Source organism: Anopheles coustani, chromosome 2 (assembly GCF_943734705.1).
Source record: "Anopheles coustani chromosome 2, idAnoCousDA_361_x.2, whole genome shotgun sequence".
NCBI lineage: Eukaryota > Metazoa > Arthropoda > Insecta > Diptera > Culicidae > Anopheles > Anopheles coustani.
In genome coordinates, this window is record NC_071289.1 from 68,086,561 (window position 1) to 68,107,841 (window position 21,281).

Genomic DNA, 21,281 nt, shown 5'->3' on the forward strand with positions numbered 1-21,281 from the left:
AATGAAAACTACCACTCGTTACCATCTGCCGCAAACAAATAAGCATGGTGCAGTGTTAGGATACCGTCCGCTTCCGCATCCAATCTTGCCACCTCGCTTCATGCTGCAAATGCGAAAGGTGAAACTTTTATAGAGAGTCACATATGTGACCCCCCTTTTCTCTATCCCTTTGTAGACGATATTATGTCGGGCGTCTATGAAGTTTCTTTCCCGTCCCAGCTTCAGGTTGGGTGTCGTTTTGCTCACAAGCAAGGGTTAACTTTGAGTCGCGGAGGAGAACAAAAAAGGCAAAATTGGAGGAGAACAAAAAAGACAAGTGGTAATGCTGCGCATGTCGTGTTTTAAACCACAATCAAATGCAGTTTCACTAAAGCCCGAAGTTCAGTCGGGAGGAAATAAGACGCCCGGGAAGTCCGGTGACCCGGTTGGCACAGGTGCAAACAGGATGATTAACTAATCCCGATGCGGTGGTGATCGGTTTTCTTTGGAAGTGGCTTAAAAGCAGCCCGTAGAACATGTTTTAACATCGGGAGGTGGGGAAATGCAGTTGGAGCATCAATCGTGCAATTATTTATGTTTGAAAAAGGATACATTTCCTGGAAGAAATCCAAATGTGGCGGTTGTAGAATGTCCAGTGCAGAGAGTACCTGAAACGAGAACGAGAACAGAGCGTTGTTAATACACTTTCGATGAAGCCACCAGCAATAGCTTAGATTGGCATAGGTCCGCATTCTTCCTGTAATCCGAAAACTATCAATTTTAAATCCCAAACCCATCCCGACCAACCTCCAAAACCCTTCGGAGGCTATCGATCGAAGGCCGATTGACAGTTTTTTTTTTTAACTTGTGCTCTTTGGTCGAGTTCCCTGCTTTTGCCCTGCCCACACTCGACGCAGATTGACTGCTGTCAGCGGAATTGTCGGCAGTTCCGCGCGGGAAACAGGTTGACTCAGCAGATATTTAAAAAAAACCGCACGATGACTGGCAACGGGCGGCAGTCAGTACAGCTGACGATGCACCAACGAATGCACCAAAGCTTGCATCCCGGCTCATATTCGCGACACCGTCGTCGTGGCGTTAGGAAGCAATCGGTCAAATCGAACACAGTTGTGAGTCAACCCGGCGTGTCAGTTCGTTCGCTGGCGTGGGAACTTTGACATTAGCATAAGAGGAGATAGGTTCGCCCGTCACTGGTTACGGGTTGGAAGACAGAGGCTTTCTTCGAAAACTGCAGTAGATTTCCAGAAACCCCGGCACGACATCGAACTGCGTGGATTTTTCTCTTCCATTCCGAACAGAGTGCAATGCACGGAGGCCAAAAGTGCTTGCCGTATGACCGAGGACGCGTGGAGATGTGATTTTGAGGAAGGTTGCGCTGTTCAACACTGTTGCCTTATGTCGATGACATCGCGGTATGCAAAGAAGCTCGTGCGATTGATGTCACTTTGCGTGCCGTGTCGACACTCGGAATGCCATTCGTTCCACTGTATTCCTCCAGAGTCAATATCAATACCGTAAGTTTGGTGTAATAACAGCATTTCGTGCATGGCAAAGCGTGGTTCGTCCGCGAAAAATGGTAAACCAGTGGGGGTTTATATAAAAGAACATCTTGAGGATTCACATTTCGACACGTTTGCAAATCGGTTAATCTTGAAGGTGTTTTTACGATCGTTTTATCATTTATCTTTTTCACCAAAAATAATATTATGTTGTCAATATCACCCACTTCGAAACTACTGAATTACAATCTAAGTATTTGTTAATTAAATATTTTTAATATTGTTAGGAAAAACGAACGTTTGAATTAAAAATCACTTCTTTTTCGTCCTCATGAAACTAAACGTGACTATAGCAATAAGAAATATTTTTAGTAATATTGCACAGACCAATTTCCTCACACTCGTGTTCCAAGAATGTTATGTACCGATAAATGCAACGAAACGGATGACGCATACCTTCACTTGCGGCAGGTCATACCGACAGCCATGAGGTTTGCTCCCGCTTAGCTCGTTAACGAGATTTTCCGAACTCGCTAAGCGGCTTTGATAAACGAGTTGCAAATGGTATCAACTATGCCCAGGTATGCAGATTCCGTTGTCACTGGTTGCAGTCACAGTTATGTTCGCCTTCTATTTGCACGTGCCATCGCATAATGTTGACATTCGCTTAGCGACTCCGACCAGCTGCACCGCCGGTGTTGTTTCGAGAATTAATGATACACCCCGCACGAAGTAATATCGTGATTTATCCAATGCTGGATGGAAAAGATATTGGTGGTGGACAACGCGAAAAGCTCATTCCAATGCACCGGGCGCAATGTAGCATTCAAAATTACGACCCACGTTAATTGCATTAGAGCTGCTCGCGGTGTCGTTGGAAAACGCATTTACACCGGCCAAAAAATAACACACAGACACACAATTGCCAAATTTCGGAATTCGGTCGCGCACGCCCTTTTTGTCGCGCAGAACATAACAACTGTCCGGTTTGAGGGCCGCAGTTCCATAGCCCCTAACGAGCCTCGCATGCCATCATCCCCAAATCCAGCACAATGTTCAATTTCCATATTTTCACATGGTTAAACGACGCTTTCCGTCGTAACAACACGAACGCGCGCGCGCTCGCTCGCGTGTGTTTCGCATTCAGAACCATTTTGTGACCGTTCGTGACGTTTATTTTGCACATTTTGCCGCGCGAATTGTGAGCTTTTTTATGTACGGTAATGAATTGTTCCGCCACCGTGCGACACAACACAAACAAACAAAACTACGAGCGGGTGCATGTGCAAGAGTGTTGCAACCCTCGCGGAACGGTGCAAGAACTGCAACCCGGCGGAACTCCAACTCCTCCACCGCCATTGGAAACCACCAGAAACACCGCACAACAATGGCAACAGGCTCCCCTCCCCCCCCTTCCCCAGCGAGCGTTTGGGGTTCTATTCATTTTCAACGACATGGCGGACCGGCGTGAAAATGGGCACACAGAACGCCGGGGCACGGGATGCATGCATGCAGCATTTATGCAACGCCAGCCGTCCGGGCGGGAAAGCTCCGGGGTGGGAATGGGGAGGGAGGGCGGGAAAATGTTAAAAACATTCTAGCCCTCCGGAAATGGTTTATGATTTATATCGCAGTCGGAAGGTTTATTAGGCAACTTTTTTTTGTTTTGTTTACGCCACCCCGCGAGCTGCTGCATGCACACGGATCGCTGTGCTAGATGGTTGATAAGGCAGGGACGGATGAAAAACGGTGGCTGCAGCACCGCGTTAGCATAGAAGCATAAGACTTTTCCAGATTTCAACAGCGCGCCGGGTTTCATTACGTGTCTTGTGCCGAAAACAGAAACCTTGCGTTCTATTGTTCATCCGGATTTTGGTTGAATATTGCTCACTTGTCTTGCCATTTAAGAATAGGATGAATTTGCATAACCATCGCGGGGGATTAAAATTAGTCTTGCAATAATTGTGGATTGTTTTCTTTTTACCACCTTGAAGCTTAAATCGTTACAAAAGTATCCATTTATAATTTTTCAGTAAAAAGTGAGAGGAGTGTGAAATGAAACAAATAAATAATGGATTTTAGACTACAGTAGGTCCCCGTAGTATGCTAATGTTTGGGACCGAACACTATAGCTGGTATCGAAATTTAGCGGATTATTCTGCCATATCGTTTATACTTCATATTGAAGAGTTGACACTGAGAGGAAACCGCTTTTTAACATATCTTCTATCCAAATCATTAATAGTGTTCCATTTCTTCTATTATCTCATTACGCTTCCGAGTGGCCATACTGTTGATTGTGGTCGTTTTATTTGCCGAGCTACTTCTGCATAACCTTTTTCCTTGTTCGAACATCTTTACTGTAATTGTTATAGCACTTTTCTTCTGATTAATTTTATTATTTCATGCCATATTAATCGCTTCGTTATCGCTTCAAGATTACACAGCTTATTGGAACAAGAACCGACGTGCATTAATTCAGGCCGTGTCGTCGTTGCAGTCATGGCCTTTAAAAAGCTGTTTAAACTGCGTATTAAAAACTTCATTCAACCAAAAACAAAGCAAATTTGACTAATCAACAACGGTAAACGCTATGAGATGTCATTTGTAAAAAAAATCGCGTATATCGAGTATAGCGTACAGCGGGGTCCTACTGTATTTGTTAATTTCCCATCATTAAACCAACATTCTTTTCGTGTTTCAATAACAATCATATAAAGATAAAACTTTATCAAAACACAGGTAATATCAACTTGATTGTAACACTTTTCCGACTTACCGGCTCATTTTGTCGGAGATTAGTAACGCACGGAAGCTACATTATTTTAAATCGTACTCATTAGCGTCGATAACCCTCATCTTTTTTTAAGTGAGTCGAGTTCTAACCAGGGAAAGGAACCCATATATAAATAGCCGCTTTGGAAGGCTTCGGGTTAGTTTGCCTTGGAACAGGACCGGCTGGCGTCAAACGCACTTCTCGTAGGACCACCAGAAATACTGTTTGACCAACTTTTATCCCGCACACGCGGGCTGTCGTCTTGGTGACTTCTGGCGACGGAAATAGACACAAAAACCATGAAACCATGTTGGCTGAAATGGGTTTTACATTCGATGCGGTGCACAAAGCGGCCCTACAGCGACGGACTCTGGACAGAAGGCGCACACTTTAGGACCCTCTTCCTGCTTGCTCGATACGGAAACCCGTCCTTCCGGCCTTGACACAGATGGTAGAATGAGTAAGGCAATCGGGAGGAAATCATAGGAGGTGACCACAGGCTAATGCTAAGCAGCGTAGAATTTCACGCCACTTTGCTCCGACAATATATGGAGAATCGATTTCCCAGTGGATTAACACGTTGGACGATGATGACCGAAATCGATTTTTGATAACTTTACGATGTCACCCCGATTGCGCAGCGGATTGCCTCAGTAGAGTTTCTTTCGACCAACCATTTTCGCCCTTATGGGCTACACTAATGGCATGCGGGTAATTACTGCGGCCATTAGGGAGTGTGAGAAGAAAAGCGTGTATTAATGCGTGTTTCGTGTGTTACCAAATACCCTCGGACGAAGGATAATGGAAGCGTGTGCCCTTTTTTTGGTAGATCCAACCATGAAACTGTTATGCTTTTACAGTTCTTTTAATAACGCAACGAATCGTCCTTGGTTTCATCAAAGGATATGGTTGATTTGATTCACACTTTACGTTCTCATAACACATTCACATTGTGTTGGAAAATGACATGGACGACCATTTGACGATGACCCCGGAAAATCTATTTTCTAGACCCAAATCACAACCATCGCTAGATGTGTACTTCTCCGGGCAATTAGTGAAGCCACAAATTGAACTTTCCAGCTGACTTCATTTCATCATACTGCCATGATGAAATATTAAGAATCCAGCTGTACCGAGCGATTTGCAAGCGGCGAAGGTTCGTTACACAATCGAATTTCTCGAGCGTTCGAGCAATCGAATGCACGATGATTTCCCGGCGCATCCATCGCGACGAACCGGAGAGCCAAATGACGCCGGGTGCCTGCAATGGGAATCGGCAACAGTGGCAACGGTCGGCAAGCGACGGCAAAGGCTAATCGAATGCGGTCTATTTTCGGATTCATCCGAGCAGCATCTCTCTCGGTGGTTCCAATCCCGGCAACCATTAACCTAGTTCGTGATTCATAACTGATCCGTTTAGTTCCCTTCCATTGCGTTACACACCATGGAGGCTGGGTACCCGGAATTCCCCGCAGCACGATGAGCCGGGGGTGGGGAGCTGCCTCCCGTGGGCGATGCATTTTTTTTCGAAGTTAATCAATCAACCGATAGATCGACCCTTCAGCAGTCGAAAAGCCAATTGAGACCTTTAATTGTATGAGAAAAGTGATAAGCTTAAAGTTACTGCTTGTTAACGAGCAAAAGAAGAAAAAGGAAATACATTTGAATAAGCATTTCAGGGGCTTTTTTTTTCAAAACACAACAAATGTCACACGATAACTTTGAAGGTTAAGAGGTTGAAAAAGTTGGGAATACTTTTCGCTGTTGACCATGAATTTCTGCTGCCTTTCAACCGTTTTCAAAAAGCCATACGAAATAATAAAAATGCTTCCAGCAGAAAACAGGTAGCTCGAACTAGAACAACACGTAACCATGTCGCACAGAAGACTCCGGCATGCTGTTTTTTTTTTTTTTTTGCGGAAAAGGTTGCCTTGCCCAACACTGTTGGCAAAGTTGGGCTCGCCACGGCGACGGCGACAGAACACTTCCTAATTAAAAACTTCTAACACAACAAGCGCAGGGGGAAATAGCAAAGCGCGAATCTTTTTGCTTCTCGGGTCCGGGAAAGGAAAAGAAAATGGCGACGGTAGGTGATTACTTACGTTTTCATGCTTGAAGAAGCAGAGCATCTTCAGCTCGCGGAAGACGCGCTTCGAGGACACGAGCGACTGGAACACGTTGGGCAGCTTCTTGAGCGCGACCCGGCGTCCATCGCGCGGATCGGTGACGGCCCTGGAAAGTGGAGGAAGAAAGAACGGGAAAAACGGAACGGTTAGAGTCAGTGTTACGAGCAGGTAATTAATTGAAGCTAGTCGCACAAGTTCTCGATTTCCTCGAGTTGGTCACCCCGGGGATGGGAAATATGGTTGATTGATTTTGAAAAAAAATTGTTCAATACTTTCTTCTCAAGGTTAATTAACAGAACTAAAATATAGAACTAAAACAACAACCGTGAACAAACATAGGACATTCACTATTATAACAGCCTCGCCTGGTGAAGCACGTATTCTCCGAAGACACCGACCAGCGAGTGATGCAATTGCATTTCAACTTCCTAATTGATACAAACCAACGCGAACGGCGAACTAGCCAAGACGTGAGCGACCATCGTCCCCTTGCGAACATTCCGTTTCGAATTGTCACACACTGGGACGATGAATGGATGGTCAATCAACACCTCTTCCCGGCGGGCGGGCGGGGAGCGGGTGGGTGAGTTAGAGATGCGAAATTCCTTCACGATCGTACGAATCGAGGAGGTCGATCCCATCTGCAACCGAAAGCATTCAACTCCAATCGTGCTTGCGTGCAGCCGAAAGGAATTAATTCAAACGTCATCCGTCAACGGTGTTCGGGAGAGGACACGCACCACGGCCGGCAAAAAGGACTTCAACTTGTCACGTGCCGGGGTGGTGGTGGGACCTTTTGGTCGGAACGTTTGTGGGAAACAGTTTGTCGGTCATCGACGTCGATAGGAGTGTTCCAGCTGTTCGGGAAAAACGGAAGAGGTCTTAACGGAGTTCTCCTCTTCCAAAGTTCTTAGTTTAAGGTGACGTCCCCTCAGCAGTTCGATAAAACATCTTCAAGGTTGATTGGGCCGTTAATCAATATGAGAAAAATGTAACCTCTTCCACGTAATTTGCAGGCAGGCTTCACGGTAAGCAAATTATCATCGCCTAGAGTTGGCGCACGTTTCGGGCTGACAAGAGGCTGAGAAAAGCTCCAGTGTCGGAGGAAGGAGTTGCAGCACCGAGGCGCTCAGTTTAATTCAATTCCAATCTTGATGCACGTCACTCTCGTGCTGATCATGGCGACGCGCCCCGTCTAGTCGTGAGCACGGAGGACGCCGACGTCGACGTCGGTGAATTGCAGCCGGATGGATGTCAAACCGAGGCGGTTCTCAGCACCGCTCGGTGGGTCCTTTTCCTCCGTTTCACGCCAGGGCGAGCACCGGTGACGGTGTGGAACCGACCCGGTGTTGGGACGCACGCGATCATGACGACAACGTTTGGTCACATTTTGAGCTGGGAAACTCGTGGAAAACCCGAATACCGAGGAGAAATTGTCGGCAAGGGCCGGCCGGTGGGGCGGATACTGTAATGACTGCAATAACCTCCCGGTAAGGGGATGTCGTTTCGACGGGGGGGGGTTAGGGCAACGTCTTCCACTGGAACGTGGAGGAGAGCGTACGATGTAGTCTCTAATTTCATTTACACCTTTAATTTTCCTATGAACGGGCGCATGTGGCATGGGTGAAAGCGTTCCGTCACGGACCGTTGCGTGTTTCGAGCCTTTACCAACGAGTATTTTCCAGTGCGTTCTTTTTTGTTACTCTCCCTTTCTCCCTCCCTGTCTCCAACGCACCACACACGCACCTGTGAAAGTGAAGCATACATTGAAAAGGTAAAAACAAAACGTTCCGATGCCGGGAATCGGAACAAATCACCCGTTCGTTCGGGAGTCAACGTTAGCTGACGTGCGTGTGCACTCCTCAACTCCTGGGCGATGTCCGTGTGATGGATGACGAGAAAGTGTATGCGGTTGGGTCGTTTGCAACGTCCAAAAAAACATATTCTGGAAGGACCATCACTCACCGCCTTTGAAGGTACTCTTTTTTTGCCATTTACTATCTCCAAAGCGAATGTCTGTCGTCACTGTGGTGACCAACAAGAAAGACGCAGAAAGCCGGGGTTGTCGAGTGTGTCATCGTCCGACTATCATTGGTGGCAACAAGCCTCAGACACTAGAACGAGAGTCCTGGTGCTACTTTCCGTCTCGCCCCGGTGCTAACTACTCTCTTATCTAAGCGACTGATTATCGCCATCGATAACCGAAAAGGTTAGGAGCTATATTTATCCATACATCGAGCCGTCACCAAGCTACGGTGGGCACACGAACATGTAAATGCCACCGGGGACTTGAGCAACGTAGTTTATGTTTAGCTCCAATGCAATAACTAATTCGATTGTCGCACGGAGGAGCGTGATAATGAGAATTAAGGACGTTAAAAATATCATACCATTTGCGTGCGAAATCGCAAAACTTGGCCACACATTCCCTAACGAGTCCATACCAATCTCCAAAGGTTCATGCATCCCCGAGAGAGAAAGCACATGTTTTTTTGTTTAAAACCATTGCTACTTACTGATTTCCTCCTAACATCATACAACACGTTTTTTCCACATTTGGTAAACACTGGGCAAATCCATCACAGTTCGGTGGAAACGGATTGTGCCATCAAACACACAAGCATATGATGCATCCAACATTAATGAGGCTAGCTAATTAATAGCGTCCAGGCACAACGAACGTCCCGATTCCCTTCAGAATAGGTATGAACTAGTGTTGTGCGTACTGAGTAAGAATGAGTGATTGAGTTGAATCTTACTATTGAATGATTGATTTAAATACTAACGGATAGTTTTTGTTACTTGTTTTTTTATTTGAATCCTTCAAGGGATTTGAATCCCAAAAGAGTGAATGAGTGACTAAAAGAGATGGTAGTCGTCATAGAGATTTGAATCTCAAGTGAAGATTCGAATCCCATGTATGGATTCGAATCCCAAGAGTAAGTAAAAGAGTAATTAGTCGCCACACAGAGTCAAACAAATCCAAAAGTCTACAAATAGGGATTCGAATCCAAAACTGGGACTTTTCATACGAACATAATATGAATACACAAACAGTTAGAGATTCGACTCTCTGTGGTGACTAGTAACTCGTTTACCCATTCTTGGGATTCGATTCTCTATTTGGGATCCGAATCTTCATTTAGGATTCGAATCTCAATGACGACTCGCAACTCTTTTACTCACTCATTCATTCTTTTGGGGATTCGAATCCCTGTCAAGGATTTAGATCTCTGTGACGACTGATGACTCATTTTACACGTTTCAAATCGCAAAAGAGTGACTTAAAGATTCGAATCCTCGTGACGATTGTTCACTCTGATTCAAATCTTTAAAAAGAGTTGTTATTCTCATCACTAGTATGCACAGCGAGAGACCGAGAGAGATTCGTCATCTTGTACCGGCCTTTTACGTAACTGACCGCAGAACGTGACCATAATCCTTATGCCGGGCAGAGTCCACCACATGGGTGTCATCCTGGAGCGCCTATCAATAATGTAGGACAATTAGTATCGATTAGATGGACGATGGTTTCCGCAAAGCCAGCAGTGACGCAGAGCACATCCACTGAATCGAATGAGGTATGCGCAGATGGAGAGAGAAAAAGTCGTTCAGTGAAAATTCATTTCCAACCCGTGGTGGGACTTGCGCTGGAGTGTGTTGTTTTCTCAGCCATTTAGCATCCGCCCTATCCGTTAACGAAAGGACGTTAATCGGTATGAGATGCGCTCGGTTGCTGTGTCTCTTCCGTTTGGCGCCACCGTCGTCCCCCGTCGTGAATCTTTCCACTGCGAAGTCCTGTCACACCACGGAACGCGGGCTTATGACCCCCATTTACCTCCCTGGTTTTTAAACTTGTTGTGTGTGCGAAGTCTGGAACGACACCTCAAGACACAAAAGGCACGGAGAGACGGAGAACTACAAATGTTTGCTTTCTCAAATAAAACGAAAACCATGCAACTGGTTCTGCTACTCCCACTTGGGAATGTGTTTCCCGCTGCACCGCCCCACCGCTTCCGGCCCTTTTGACATCGAGGTCTGTGTTTTTATACTCCACTTCAACCGCAGAAGAATTGCGCTGCGGGAAGATGCAACCGTTGGGGCTTTGATGTCGGGTGTGCTGTGTTCGCTTCGCTCGGAATGCTTCCCCATGGGGTACCGAGGAGGGTTAGAGGGTCAGCGGAGGTGTGAGGAATCAAAGAAAAACTGCAACTGTGATACTGTTGTTCTTCGAGTGCTACTTCAAAGTGGGGAAGAGAATGTTTTCATCGACAGGAGGATGGCAAAGGCGAACGTGGACCACCCTTTTGCAGCTGAGCTGCAGTTGTGACTGGGACCATAGGAGAAGCAATAGTTTGTGGCATTCCATGGAAATTGTATGCAGCGGAGGCGACAGCATGATGCAAAAGCTACGAAAAGGCTAACATTCGAAAGTAAATCTTTTATGGAAAGGTTTATGCTAGAAAACGAAATCAACTGGTAGAGCAAGGAAAGGTTGGAATCTGGAATTTCCATTCTTAGAAACATAAAACGCAAATAAAATAGAAAAGATATGCTGTACTACAGTTACAATAAATTTATTTACATCTACTATTTGAATTAAGTAACTGTTTGCCAATCGAAATGCTTGTAATATTGTTGAAAAACAAATGTTTGTGAACAGGGAGGAATTATGCGCATTTGGTTTTTTACGACACAAAAAAGATCTTCCTTCTACAAGGTGAATCCACCCCATCTATTTCCAATAAAGCAGCAGAATGAAAATCAATTAGGATTAAACGCAAATTCCATCTTCACTCACGGGCGGTACGTGCGATTTAAAAAGTGGAGCGCACTAATTTCGAGACCGTTCGAAAGCACTTTTCCCCATTCTATCGTGCCATCAAAAGGCGAATCAGTTTCACCAGGCGAGAACCGTGACTTCGTTCTGTCTTCGTTGAAAACAAATTCAACTTTCTCTCTCTCCCTCTATCTCGCGGGCGAAACTACGTGGTGGCAAATCAATTTCAAAAGTATCTAGACGCTTTTTTGGGGGACTGAACGCGCAAGAAAGAATGCAAAACAAACCCCAAATCTGATCCCGGGGTTGTCTCGGGGAAAAAACAAAGCCTGGTGGGGGGAGGAGGAGAACTGAGTCGCGAAGGATGAAGGTGATTGAACCTTACGCGATCGTCGCCGTCTACGAATGTCGCGTGTCCACCGCGAAGGAAATGCAGTCACCGCGCCGAGCGAGATGTGATTCACCCAAACACCTAAAACGGCAAACGACAAACGACAACCGAAAGGAACTGACAAAAAGTTGACATAAAAACCGCAGCAAGGTTCGCCCACGCGAACGAAAGTAGGATAGCAGCGGGTTACTGCTTTTTGCCATTTTTTTCGAGTTTCTACGACTGCATTATCATCATCATCATCATCGCCATCTCCATATCTTTTGTGTGAAATCTAGTGTTTGCAAGTAAACATCATTTATTTTCAAACGTTACTGGCATCAGATAGAATCATTCAAAAACATTTCTTGATTAACTGAAAAGAACAAATCGCCTGATATATGAATTTCGTTAGCAACAATCCAAGATAATCCAATGAACCATTTGTGGTTTCACGAAAACCTCCAAGGATTCAAAAAACCATAACAATTCTTGACGTCATCAAGACGTCTAGTCTAGTTGTGCTTTACACGTGCGTGTGGATATTAAAATAAAGTTCACCAGAGACGTGTGCGTCGTTTTTGGACCGATCGGAATGTAACAAGGAATTCACCATTTACGTCCGGTATTCCCCCGTTTCCGCTTCGGTTACCGGCCCGAAGGCTCATCGGGAGGTTAGCGGTCGCAAGAAAGAGAAAAAAATTTGATTCCCATCAAGGATGAATCGTGGGCCAAGTTTGACGTTGATAGCCAAAAATAGAATCAGGTTTAGCCGATGGAAGGTAAAAAATAAAATTCAACAAAAAGGATAGCTGAACCGCATCGCAGCCTCAAAATAGAACCAAGGTAGTCGAACCGAAGATTAGTTGTGTTCTTTTCGTGTGTAATTTGGTTATACTTTTGAAGTTTGATTTTTTGCACCTTTACAATCGATATTAGTCAAAGCAAATTTGTGGTAACTGTTTCAATGTAGAACGGGGTTTCCAAATAGCGAGCTTGTTTAATAGCTTTACGAGTGCCTTGTCTTTCGTTTTTTTTAGAGTTCTATAATTCAGAATCAGATTCATTTCATTGTTTTAGAGCTTCATGAATCTTTTAATGAGAGATACATTGATCCCAAAGATTGATTAATGTTAAAAGAACAGAAAACTAAAGACCAAACAACTGGGGAGAGAGACCTGCTTTCTTTTTTGGACGCATAATCCACGTCAATGAAAGAATCATGAAGATTCGTGAAAGATCCAGGGAAGATTCATAAAGATTCATAGAGATTTCGAAAGATTTATCAACGTTTGAAAATTCGAATCCCACAAGATTTATGAATCAATCTGAATGAATCTTAGGTGAAAGATTCATAGGAATGAATCTCGCCTCATCAGATTCATGAGGCTCAACATTAATTTCTTTGGAAAATAGGATTAAAATAACAGTCTCTCACCAGACGTCTGTTTCTTAATTACCGTAGAAGCACCATACTTGGCGCGGGTCCAAACTTGGCGCACTTTCTAATATTTTCTTCGATATTATACTATTTTCAAAACATTTCAGTCTAAACTATACAGTCAAATATTTGTTAATATTTGTACAATACATCCGCATCAAAACATGTTATTGGTTTTTAGTTATTGAATGTATATATAATTAAATGAAAAATTCTATCTCACAAGTGCGCCATTTTTCACCCGCGTTAGCAACGCTGCTAAGGAGTGGGTTCAACTGTTTCCAATAATTTATACACAAAGGAAAAATTATTAGGAATTTTTTTTTATCAGAAACTGTTAAAACGTAAGTATTTTCAATGAATCGTGGTTAAATTCGGCGTTTTTTAAGATTTTTATGCAAATTTTTAAGCGCATATATTTTGCGCCAAGTTTGGCTCACAGTGTTCCTAATTATTCACCGTGGAGAATATGACTGTTTGCGCTTCTAGATATTTTTGAATCATAGAAGGCTTTGATGAATGAGATTTTAAAAGTTAGCGAATAGATAGTTTTATTTTCACGAGAGAAGCCAAAGTCCGCTGCAAAAAAAAAGCTAAATTATTTTTGTAATTGCTGTTGAAAAGTGTTTCTATTGTTTTAAGTCGACTTTTGAATAAAGCTGTTGAATTAAATGAATTACATTCATTTTGTTGTAAGTGCGCCAAGTTAGGAACACATCGCGCCAAATAAGGAACATTGCAAAAACCGTGCGTCAAGTTAGGAACATAATGTGCCACACAAAGAGTTTCTGAAACTTGAAGAAATATCAATTTAAGAGTTTCTTGCTTATTTTTCTTATATTCTATGGTAGTTAGGCTAGCACTGTGCAAAAAATGGTATGATTTGACCGAACATTGATTTTGTTATTCAAAGTTTTATGCAGAATTTCCTTAACTGCGCCAAATATGGTACATCTACGGTACCCGAGAACAGAGAGAAACGTCAGAAGAAAACAATCCAACAGTATTCCGAATGAACAAACAGAAGCCGCCGTCATAAATAAGCTTTCGACAGTTCATAAACAGCTCGCCGGTGACCAACCCCGGCCCCGACAAAAAAAAGGATACTACCATTCCCTTCGACCAAACGAGCGTGTTCGCGGCGTATAGGAATGCCCTTTGTTTGGTGTATGTGTGTGTGTGTCCTGTCCACACCTTCATCGGTCAGCGATCGTAAAGCAGCCTATGGAAAAGTTATTTCACCGGATTTTATCGGAAAATTGGTTGCTTTCGTCCGCGAGTGCGAACACCATTTTTAAAAGGCGTCGCTAATGCAGTTGGGTGGGGGTTGTTGGGTTACAGGAGGAGGGTGCTCCTGGTATTCAAAGAAAACCCGACCTCTGAGCACAGCTGTGCACAGCGACGAACGCTGAACGGAAAACCCGGGCCTACCACGTCGGAGCTCTGGAGAGGAAAGGGCGCGTTTCATTTAAATTCACTCCAACGGCCGAAAAGTTGATAGGAAAATTTATTGCAAGCCGTTGCGCGTGGGTAGCTCCGGTCGGCCGCTAAGTAAGTCGTCGTCATTCGGGAAAAAGGGGGAGGGCATAAAGGAAATTTATAGTTTTTCAAAACATAAGTTACGTCAACTAGGGTTTCTTTAAGTACTCGATTACAGGAATGGTGGTTAGAAGAAGTTTGGAAAGGATTTTTAACTTTGAAAAGTTAAATGTCCATCAGGAATCCTTACCCCGGGGGCGGCAACATGTGGGTGGACAGGCAAATGTATTTAAAGCGTCGTCAACATTTACTTCAATCAAGGATAAAACACGTTTCCCGGACGGTTCCACGTGGGCGCTTTCGAGTCTCTTTTGCGCCGTGACTTTTACCACGCCGAAGCAAACTACTATTTCTCCCGTTTCCGACATTGTCGAATGTCCTTCAGGATGGCTCGAGGGGCAGTCATTTCCATCTGGAGCACCACCTCTGCCCCCCCTCCCACCCGGGAATCGATGCAGCATCACCGACAACCAAAAGCAAACCGCTGGAAAGAGTCCCCGATCATGAAAACCCTCGTCGAAAGCCGGAAGGACACTAGAACAAATAGTCGCACCGTCAGCTCCGCTCCGGCTCAAGGAAACGCGGACGGACATGTAAGGCACGCCCCGCTTCCGGGCTTTTCCCGCCCTTTCCCTCCGATTCCGGCCATCGTTGACTTGCGAAGGAATGTTTCGCCATCTCGTCGTCCCGGGTTCGGCTCCTCCGCGAATACATATCGACGTAAAGTGGGGGCTTGGTACCGGTCGGTGCCAATGTCTTCCGGCTACCACAGTCAGCTACGAGACAATGTTGCCCAGACAAAGCGACCCAGACACTTCACATCGCTCGTCCGCTTATTTGCCCATAAACAACGGGACGAAGACGTTGAAGGGCGCGGGCCGCACAAGCTACACCCGAAGTCAGCACTCGATTCGTTCTGATTCGACTCGATAGCCTGCGACACTTTATTACCCCTCATCGGGGTAATTGCGCGAGGGTCACGGACGTGGACAGTTTGCGCGGACAAAGAAGTCTTCCAAACGAGGCTGCGTGGCGAAGAGTTCAGGAACAATTTATGCTCATTGTGCTAATTGATAGAAATCAGATGACTTTTTACAAGACGGAAAAATGGCCGCAAAGGTCGGAAAACGGGTGTCCATAAATAGGAAAAACAGACCGACGCCCAAAGAAACAACGTTCCACCTCGGTTCTAAGCAAATAATCGTGCAAGTACACTCCCAAATTAATTCAGCTAGTCATTCACAGAGCGAGCATGTGGCAAATTATTGTCCGTACGTCCACCACCTTATCACAAAACTCTATCTCCAAGCCAGCTCCACTATTTCCCCGGCCAAAACTGTCAACGGCAAACCTTGCCCATGGGGAAAGCTGGCGATGTTGCGTAGGTTTCCATTGGCGTTGTTGGCAAGGAACTTGCGTCACCGGCGACGAAGCAGCAGCAGGAGGGTGCCCTCCATTGCGTCCAAGGCGAAAACGATTTCCGTGAAGTAATTTCCACGGATTTTCCCCCCCACGTCACCGCGCCATAAAACCGCCACGCTTTCCCTCTTCCCTGGCCCCGAATGGGAATGGCATTCTTTGGCACAAAGACAGGACGGCGTCGTCTCGTTGTCGTGTGTCCCTGTTGGCGAAGTCGTTTTGCTTTCTTTCGTCGACTCCTCGGACGCGGCATGAAAAGGAGCGTAATGATACGAGAAAGCAACCGAAGGTCAGCTAGAAGGTAGTGCGGTCCGTGTGCGACTCTGTTTGTCGGTATTAATTTTATCTTCTTCAAGGCTACATTACGACCGGGGAATCGACGGGAGCGTTTCCGGCTAGTGTGTGTATGTGTGTGTGTGATTTTTCTCCTTGTGATAAACTAATCAAAAAGCTACACACGAGCGGATGGAAGCGTCCCCGGGTTTGGGATGATAAAATTGAATTAGTCAACCAAGGCCGGTATTGCATTAAGATGCTTCGTGGGTAACAAAAGAAGCTGGAGCCGGATGATAAAACGTGTCCGGAAAAATCCGTGCTCCAAGCGGGGCATTGACAATGGGACCGCGATCAACTACGTCCGCCGAAAAGTCAAAGGAAACCGGAATAGAACCATTGTCATGATTCGATCGGCCATTTTCTTTCCGTACCTCGAAACAAATACTTTTGTCTAGTGCGTTCTGATTTCGTTGTATATAATTGAACCCATTTTCTTTGCTTTTTCCTTTAAGACCGACAGTTCGGTGATCATCCATTTCGACAACGGGAAAACGCTGGATGGATTTCAAACGCACCGAGTGACAGGCGGAAACACAACAGAAAGCGTGCGGCCGCGACAGGACAGTTGAGGAATTCGTGGAAATTATCTTCAATCAGCGCGTTCAGTCGCTTGCGACATCCAATTCCACCATTTTCCCGTGTTCCCTTCGCACCTCGCACCGGAAAACCGTACACTATGCGGGTGTTTCCATTGCGCTTCTAGAATGGCTTCGAATTTGAATTGCAAATCGGTGTAAATTTCAAAGAGCTCAAGGAGGAATTTTCCGGAAACCGCTCGCCCAGACGTCACTGCGCCCCGGCCGGGAAGGAAAAGCACTTAATGTAACACCTTCAACCCTCGAGCCGTCTGGTCGTCCGGAAAACATTCTCGGTCCAAATGGCAAAGGTTCGGGGGAATGGGGAGGATTTGCGTGTAGTTGCGAGAGCAAGGGAAAAATGATTCGTGTAATTAATTTTCGCTCGATGTTAATTATCTTTTGACACGTTAGCCGTTAGTAGCTCGGACTGGAGATACGAATGCGTCGGGAGGGTTTTCCATCAAAAAGTGAACACATTTAAACGAGAAATAATTAATCTACACTTAGCGAATCCTTCATCAACACTTTAATCAAAAACAATTTGATGAAACATATTAAAAGTATCACATGACTAGATTTTAAAGTTGATCATCTTGTTATGATTTGTTTATCCTGTTCTTTCAGGGAAACTAATGCATTTTCCCGTTTGTTGATATATAGATTGTTACCAAGAACAGAAGAACGCTTCCGGGAAGTTCCGCAGAGAAGAGATGAACTTCGTTTACATTAACAAATATGCTATCAATTATAAAAAATGTCTGGCACAGATTGGAAAATATCTCGCGGGAGATGATGGAAAGAGAACTATAAACAAAAGCGCTGAGCAATTTAACATATTGCTGTATTATTTCAACCAAAAAATGATATAGAACTACTAGCTGGCTCGATTACACATTTTTGGAACGACTGGTGAAATATCAAACGATTTTACACTTTTTTATGACTCTATGCTAAGGCGATTTTGGCCACGGGTGAAAAACACTTCCAAGACATAATGAAAGTAAAATTGTACGCATTCCTTCCCCTTTCCCATTGTGGGCAGGCGAAGGCTGCGCACCTTCTTCGGAAGACCCAGGCGGCCACCGACGCGGAACCAACCGGACGGGTGAGAAAGCAGAATAAAGTTCCACATTCCATCGGCATTACGCACCTCTCATTTTCCAGCGGCGCGACGACGATGCTGCGTGATCCGCAACATGTTGGCGCGGGTGTGTGCTCGTTTTTTGCTCCCCTTCGTTCGTCTCCTGCCCCTCTCGTTGGTCCGCGGTGCGTTGATTTGCATCGCGGGTGGGAATCGCGACGCGCCAAGACAATGAAGAAACGCACAAAACCCATGAACATGCATAAACATTTTCACTATCGACGCGCTTTCGCACAACTGGCGCCCGTGTTCGATTTTCTCCAGCTTCTCCTTCCCCCGGGGCGGTTGGAGTATGATGAGGTACGCTATGGAGATCAGTTCGCACCGAAGCGTGGTTTAAATCATCAACGCCAAAAGAGAGTTTTCACGTGCGACGAGCAGTTTCCATTTCAAGATAAACAAAATCAATACGGTAAACACGCTAGAGAGAATGATGTGCCGCAAAATGTGGGCCAATTCCACGTGCTCCAATCGGTTCGTTTAAATGCGCGGTTTTAATGCGGCTCGCAAAGCTCGTGATTTAACATGTGCTTGAAGGATGGGTGGGTGTTCGTAGAAATGTTGATGGTGTCGGGACCACAAAACCGTACCTTTTGAGTAATCGTTTCCACGGAGCAGTGGAAAAAGTAAACGAAGTTTTCTTCGTCTACCCATAGTGGAACTTTGTTGCGAAATTCATAGAGATTTAAATTCCCTACAACAAATAATCCTTTCTACACAGAACCAGTCTTTTTATCTTTTTCCAAAACAAGCTTGCAGCATACTTGGTTGTTCTAGGAAAACCCTCATAAATTACGCCCATCCCAGGCGGGGGAATAGATTTGGCAAAACATTTCCAACGAAGATCCTCTTCATCCTCTCGGGGAACATCGCGATAACGAACATTCGATTTGTCGTCCGAACCGCCTTTTTCGCACTAAACACTCTCCGAAGGACTTGAGGTGGTTCTACGAGAAATACAACCTCTTGTACCTCATTTATGTAGGGAAGGAAGCAAAAAGAAAAAAAGCTGGCCGCGTTAGTATCGGCACCGAAAATGTTCAGTTGGGACGAAGTAGAGGTGGGGGGGGGGGGATTTTCCACCGTTCGCGGTTTCCACGGTCTCGGAGGGCGGTACCATAGTAGCCCTCGAAGTGGATCGGTTGACGGTAATCGGTTTTCCTGGTTCTTGTCATCCGAGGGAAATGCCGTTCTGGCCGGTTCGTGACAAAGCGCTCAAGTGGGAGGGAATTTTGGAAGGAGAAATTGACGATTTCCAATGTACGGACTCCGGTCCGATGATGCTGACTGTGTCAGGTGTTGGGTTTAAAAGGGAAAATGCCATGCCGAACATGTAACCCGCCAGGTGTACAAACAAAAACAGAAAAGGAAATTTGTTTTACCGACGGTTCCAAAGGTGGATTGCAAAGGAAATCGTTTCCACACTGAGGTAGAAAACGAGCTCGAGTCGACAAAAAAAACGAACATAAACCACAATAAAGTTAAAAAACGTTCCAATGCCTCAAGAAGCGTTCAAAATTGCTACTAACAATGACCAGCTGACGGGAATACAATATGTTAAAAATGAAATCATTAGGTCTAAAAGAGAAAAAAGGAACATGAAAGTAATCATTAGCATTATTTCCAAAATTTTCCTACTCCGACCACAAAACAGTTGCCATGCACAGGACACAGCGCACAAAAGGATAATAAATAACTAAATGATACTTTCCACTTCCCGTCATGTGTTATGCGGCCCCAGAGGGGAAGGAACAAGAAAAACGTTGTAAAAAGAATATATTCCCCCCGCCTTCGGTTGCGCTCTAATGCGCACACAAATCCCAATCCCAGGCAGGCAGCCCCCGGAGCCCCAATACTGTCAATAACCTCGTCACTTTTAGCTCGAGAAATCTAAAGTCTCAAGCGTCTGCTTCAAAGCAGGCAGAGGAAAAACGAGTCAGTTCTCGCGATCAGCTCCGTTCGTCCGCGTTCCCGCGGATACATATTTATGAGAGTCCGTCCGTTGGTCGACGAAAAGATTTGCTGCCGATAAGTTTCCCGATTTGACGGTAGTTGGTGGAAGCAAACTAACGCCGAAGACACATACACACACGCGATCTGCCTGCGAGAACTCCGCGGGAATTCGCTAATGGAGAAGGAATCACTTAGTTTGCACTCTTGCGCATAATTTTGCTTACCGCAACATAATGATGATAGTGCTGGATTTGGTGGCTGACTTATTACCTATTTTGTTTCATTCATCACCTTCCTTTTTCTCTCTTCGAAGCTTCTAGAAAAGTCAAGAGTGGTGTGATACAACTTTGTTTTTGAAAAATTGTTTAATATCATTGCGTTTAAATCCAACACCGGCATCGGACAGTTTGTAGTCACCACAAGCGTTGAGGAACAAATTGCTGAAGCCATTGCAAACCCTATAAGGAAAGAATAACTTCCAAAATAACACCGAGGTAAAAGAAGAACCTGGCAAGTTTTTGGCAAAACGATTCGCAAACTTGGGTCGAACTTCTTGCGCAGCGTTTGATTTTCTCTTTCTTTTGTCTGCCCAAGGTCTACAAGTGCAACAGCTGTCCCCGGGCTGTCTTTGTTCCAGGCTGTCGTTTCGATGCACTTTTTTTTTGTTCTGTGGCAACAGCCTGCGGTTAAATTATGTGGGCTTTCAACTCCTTCTGACGCTCGATCGATCGTTAAGCAGCACGATGTAGCTGCTCCTTGCTAGTTCTTATCCTTTTTCTTCTGCTGGTGGTTGGTGAAAAAATGGTCCTTCATCCTATAGCCTTCCTCCTGTTGTGTGTGTTGCAGCCTTCTATGCTCCATTTTTTGTGGGGTTAGCCGCATTTGCTTTGTTTCCGTTGCTGCTGCTGCTGCTGCAGCAAATGTATTTGGCCCCAAAATCAAAATCAACTTGACCAGACCCGAGACTTCGGGTTGCAGCATCGGCATCGGGTCAACGACCGGCGACGTTAGTTGGGCCTTTGGCTCGTCGTTTCCATCCCGCAGCGTCCTGCTGGATGCACGGACACACACCTCTGAACTGGAAGTTTTACACTCTACATCCTATTGCTGAACGTCGACAACGGGAAGGTTCAAGCGTTTGCTGGCAAAAGTCTGGATGGATTTTCAAATACACTTCCTCTTCCCCTGCCACTGATGACACTTCGGTACATGCCATAATCACACACTCACACTCGCCTTCCACGGCAATAGGAAAGCGAGTGTCGGCAACTAATCAGCACTGCAACCGGTGTGTTGACTGTTTGTGAATTAGTTAGTAAA

The 21,281-nt window shown here is 45.2% G+C and overlaps 1 protein-coding gene across 4 annotated transcripts in view; it reads right to left on the bottom strand.

Annotated features, from left to right (window-relative positions):
• The window catches only part of LOC131261932 (serine/threonine-protein kinase NLK), a 74,885-nt gene that overhangs the window by 15,372 nt on the left and 38,232 nt on the right, over nucleotides 1-21,281 (bottom strand). For all 4 annotated transcript variants that reach the window (XM_058263799.1, XM_058263800.1, XM_058263801.1 and 1 more), the window contains exons 3-4: nucleotides 6,381-6,510; nucleotides 592-647 (exon numbers count right to left, since the gene is read on the bottom strand). In XM_058263799.1, the coding sequence (XP_058119782.1) occupies nucleotides 592-647; nucleotides 6,381-6,510 (186 nt within the window). The remainder of the gene's footprint in view (nucleotides 1-591; nucleotides 648-6,380; nucleotides 6,511-21,281) is intronic.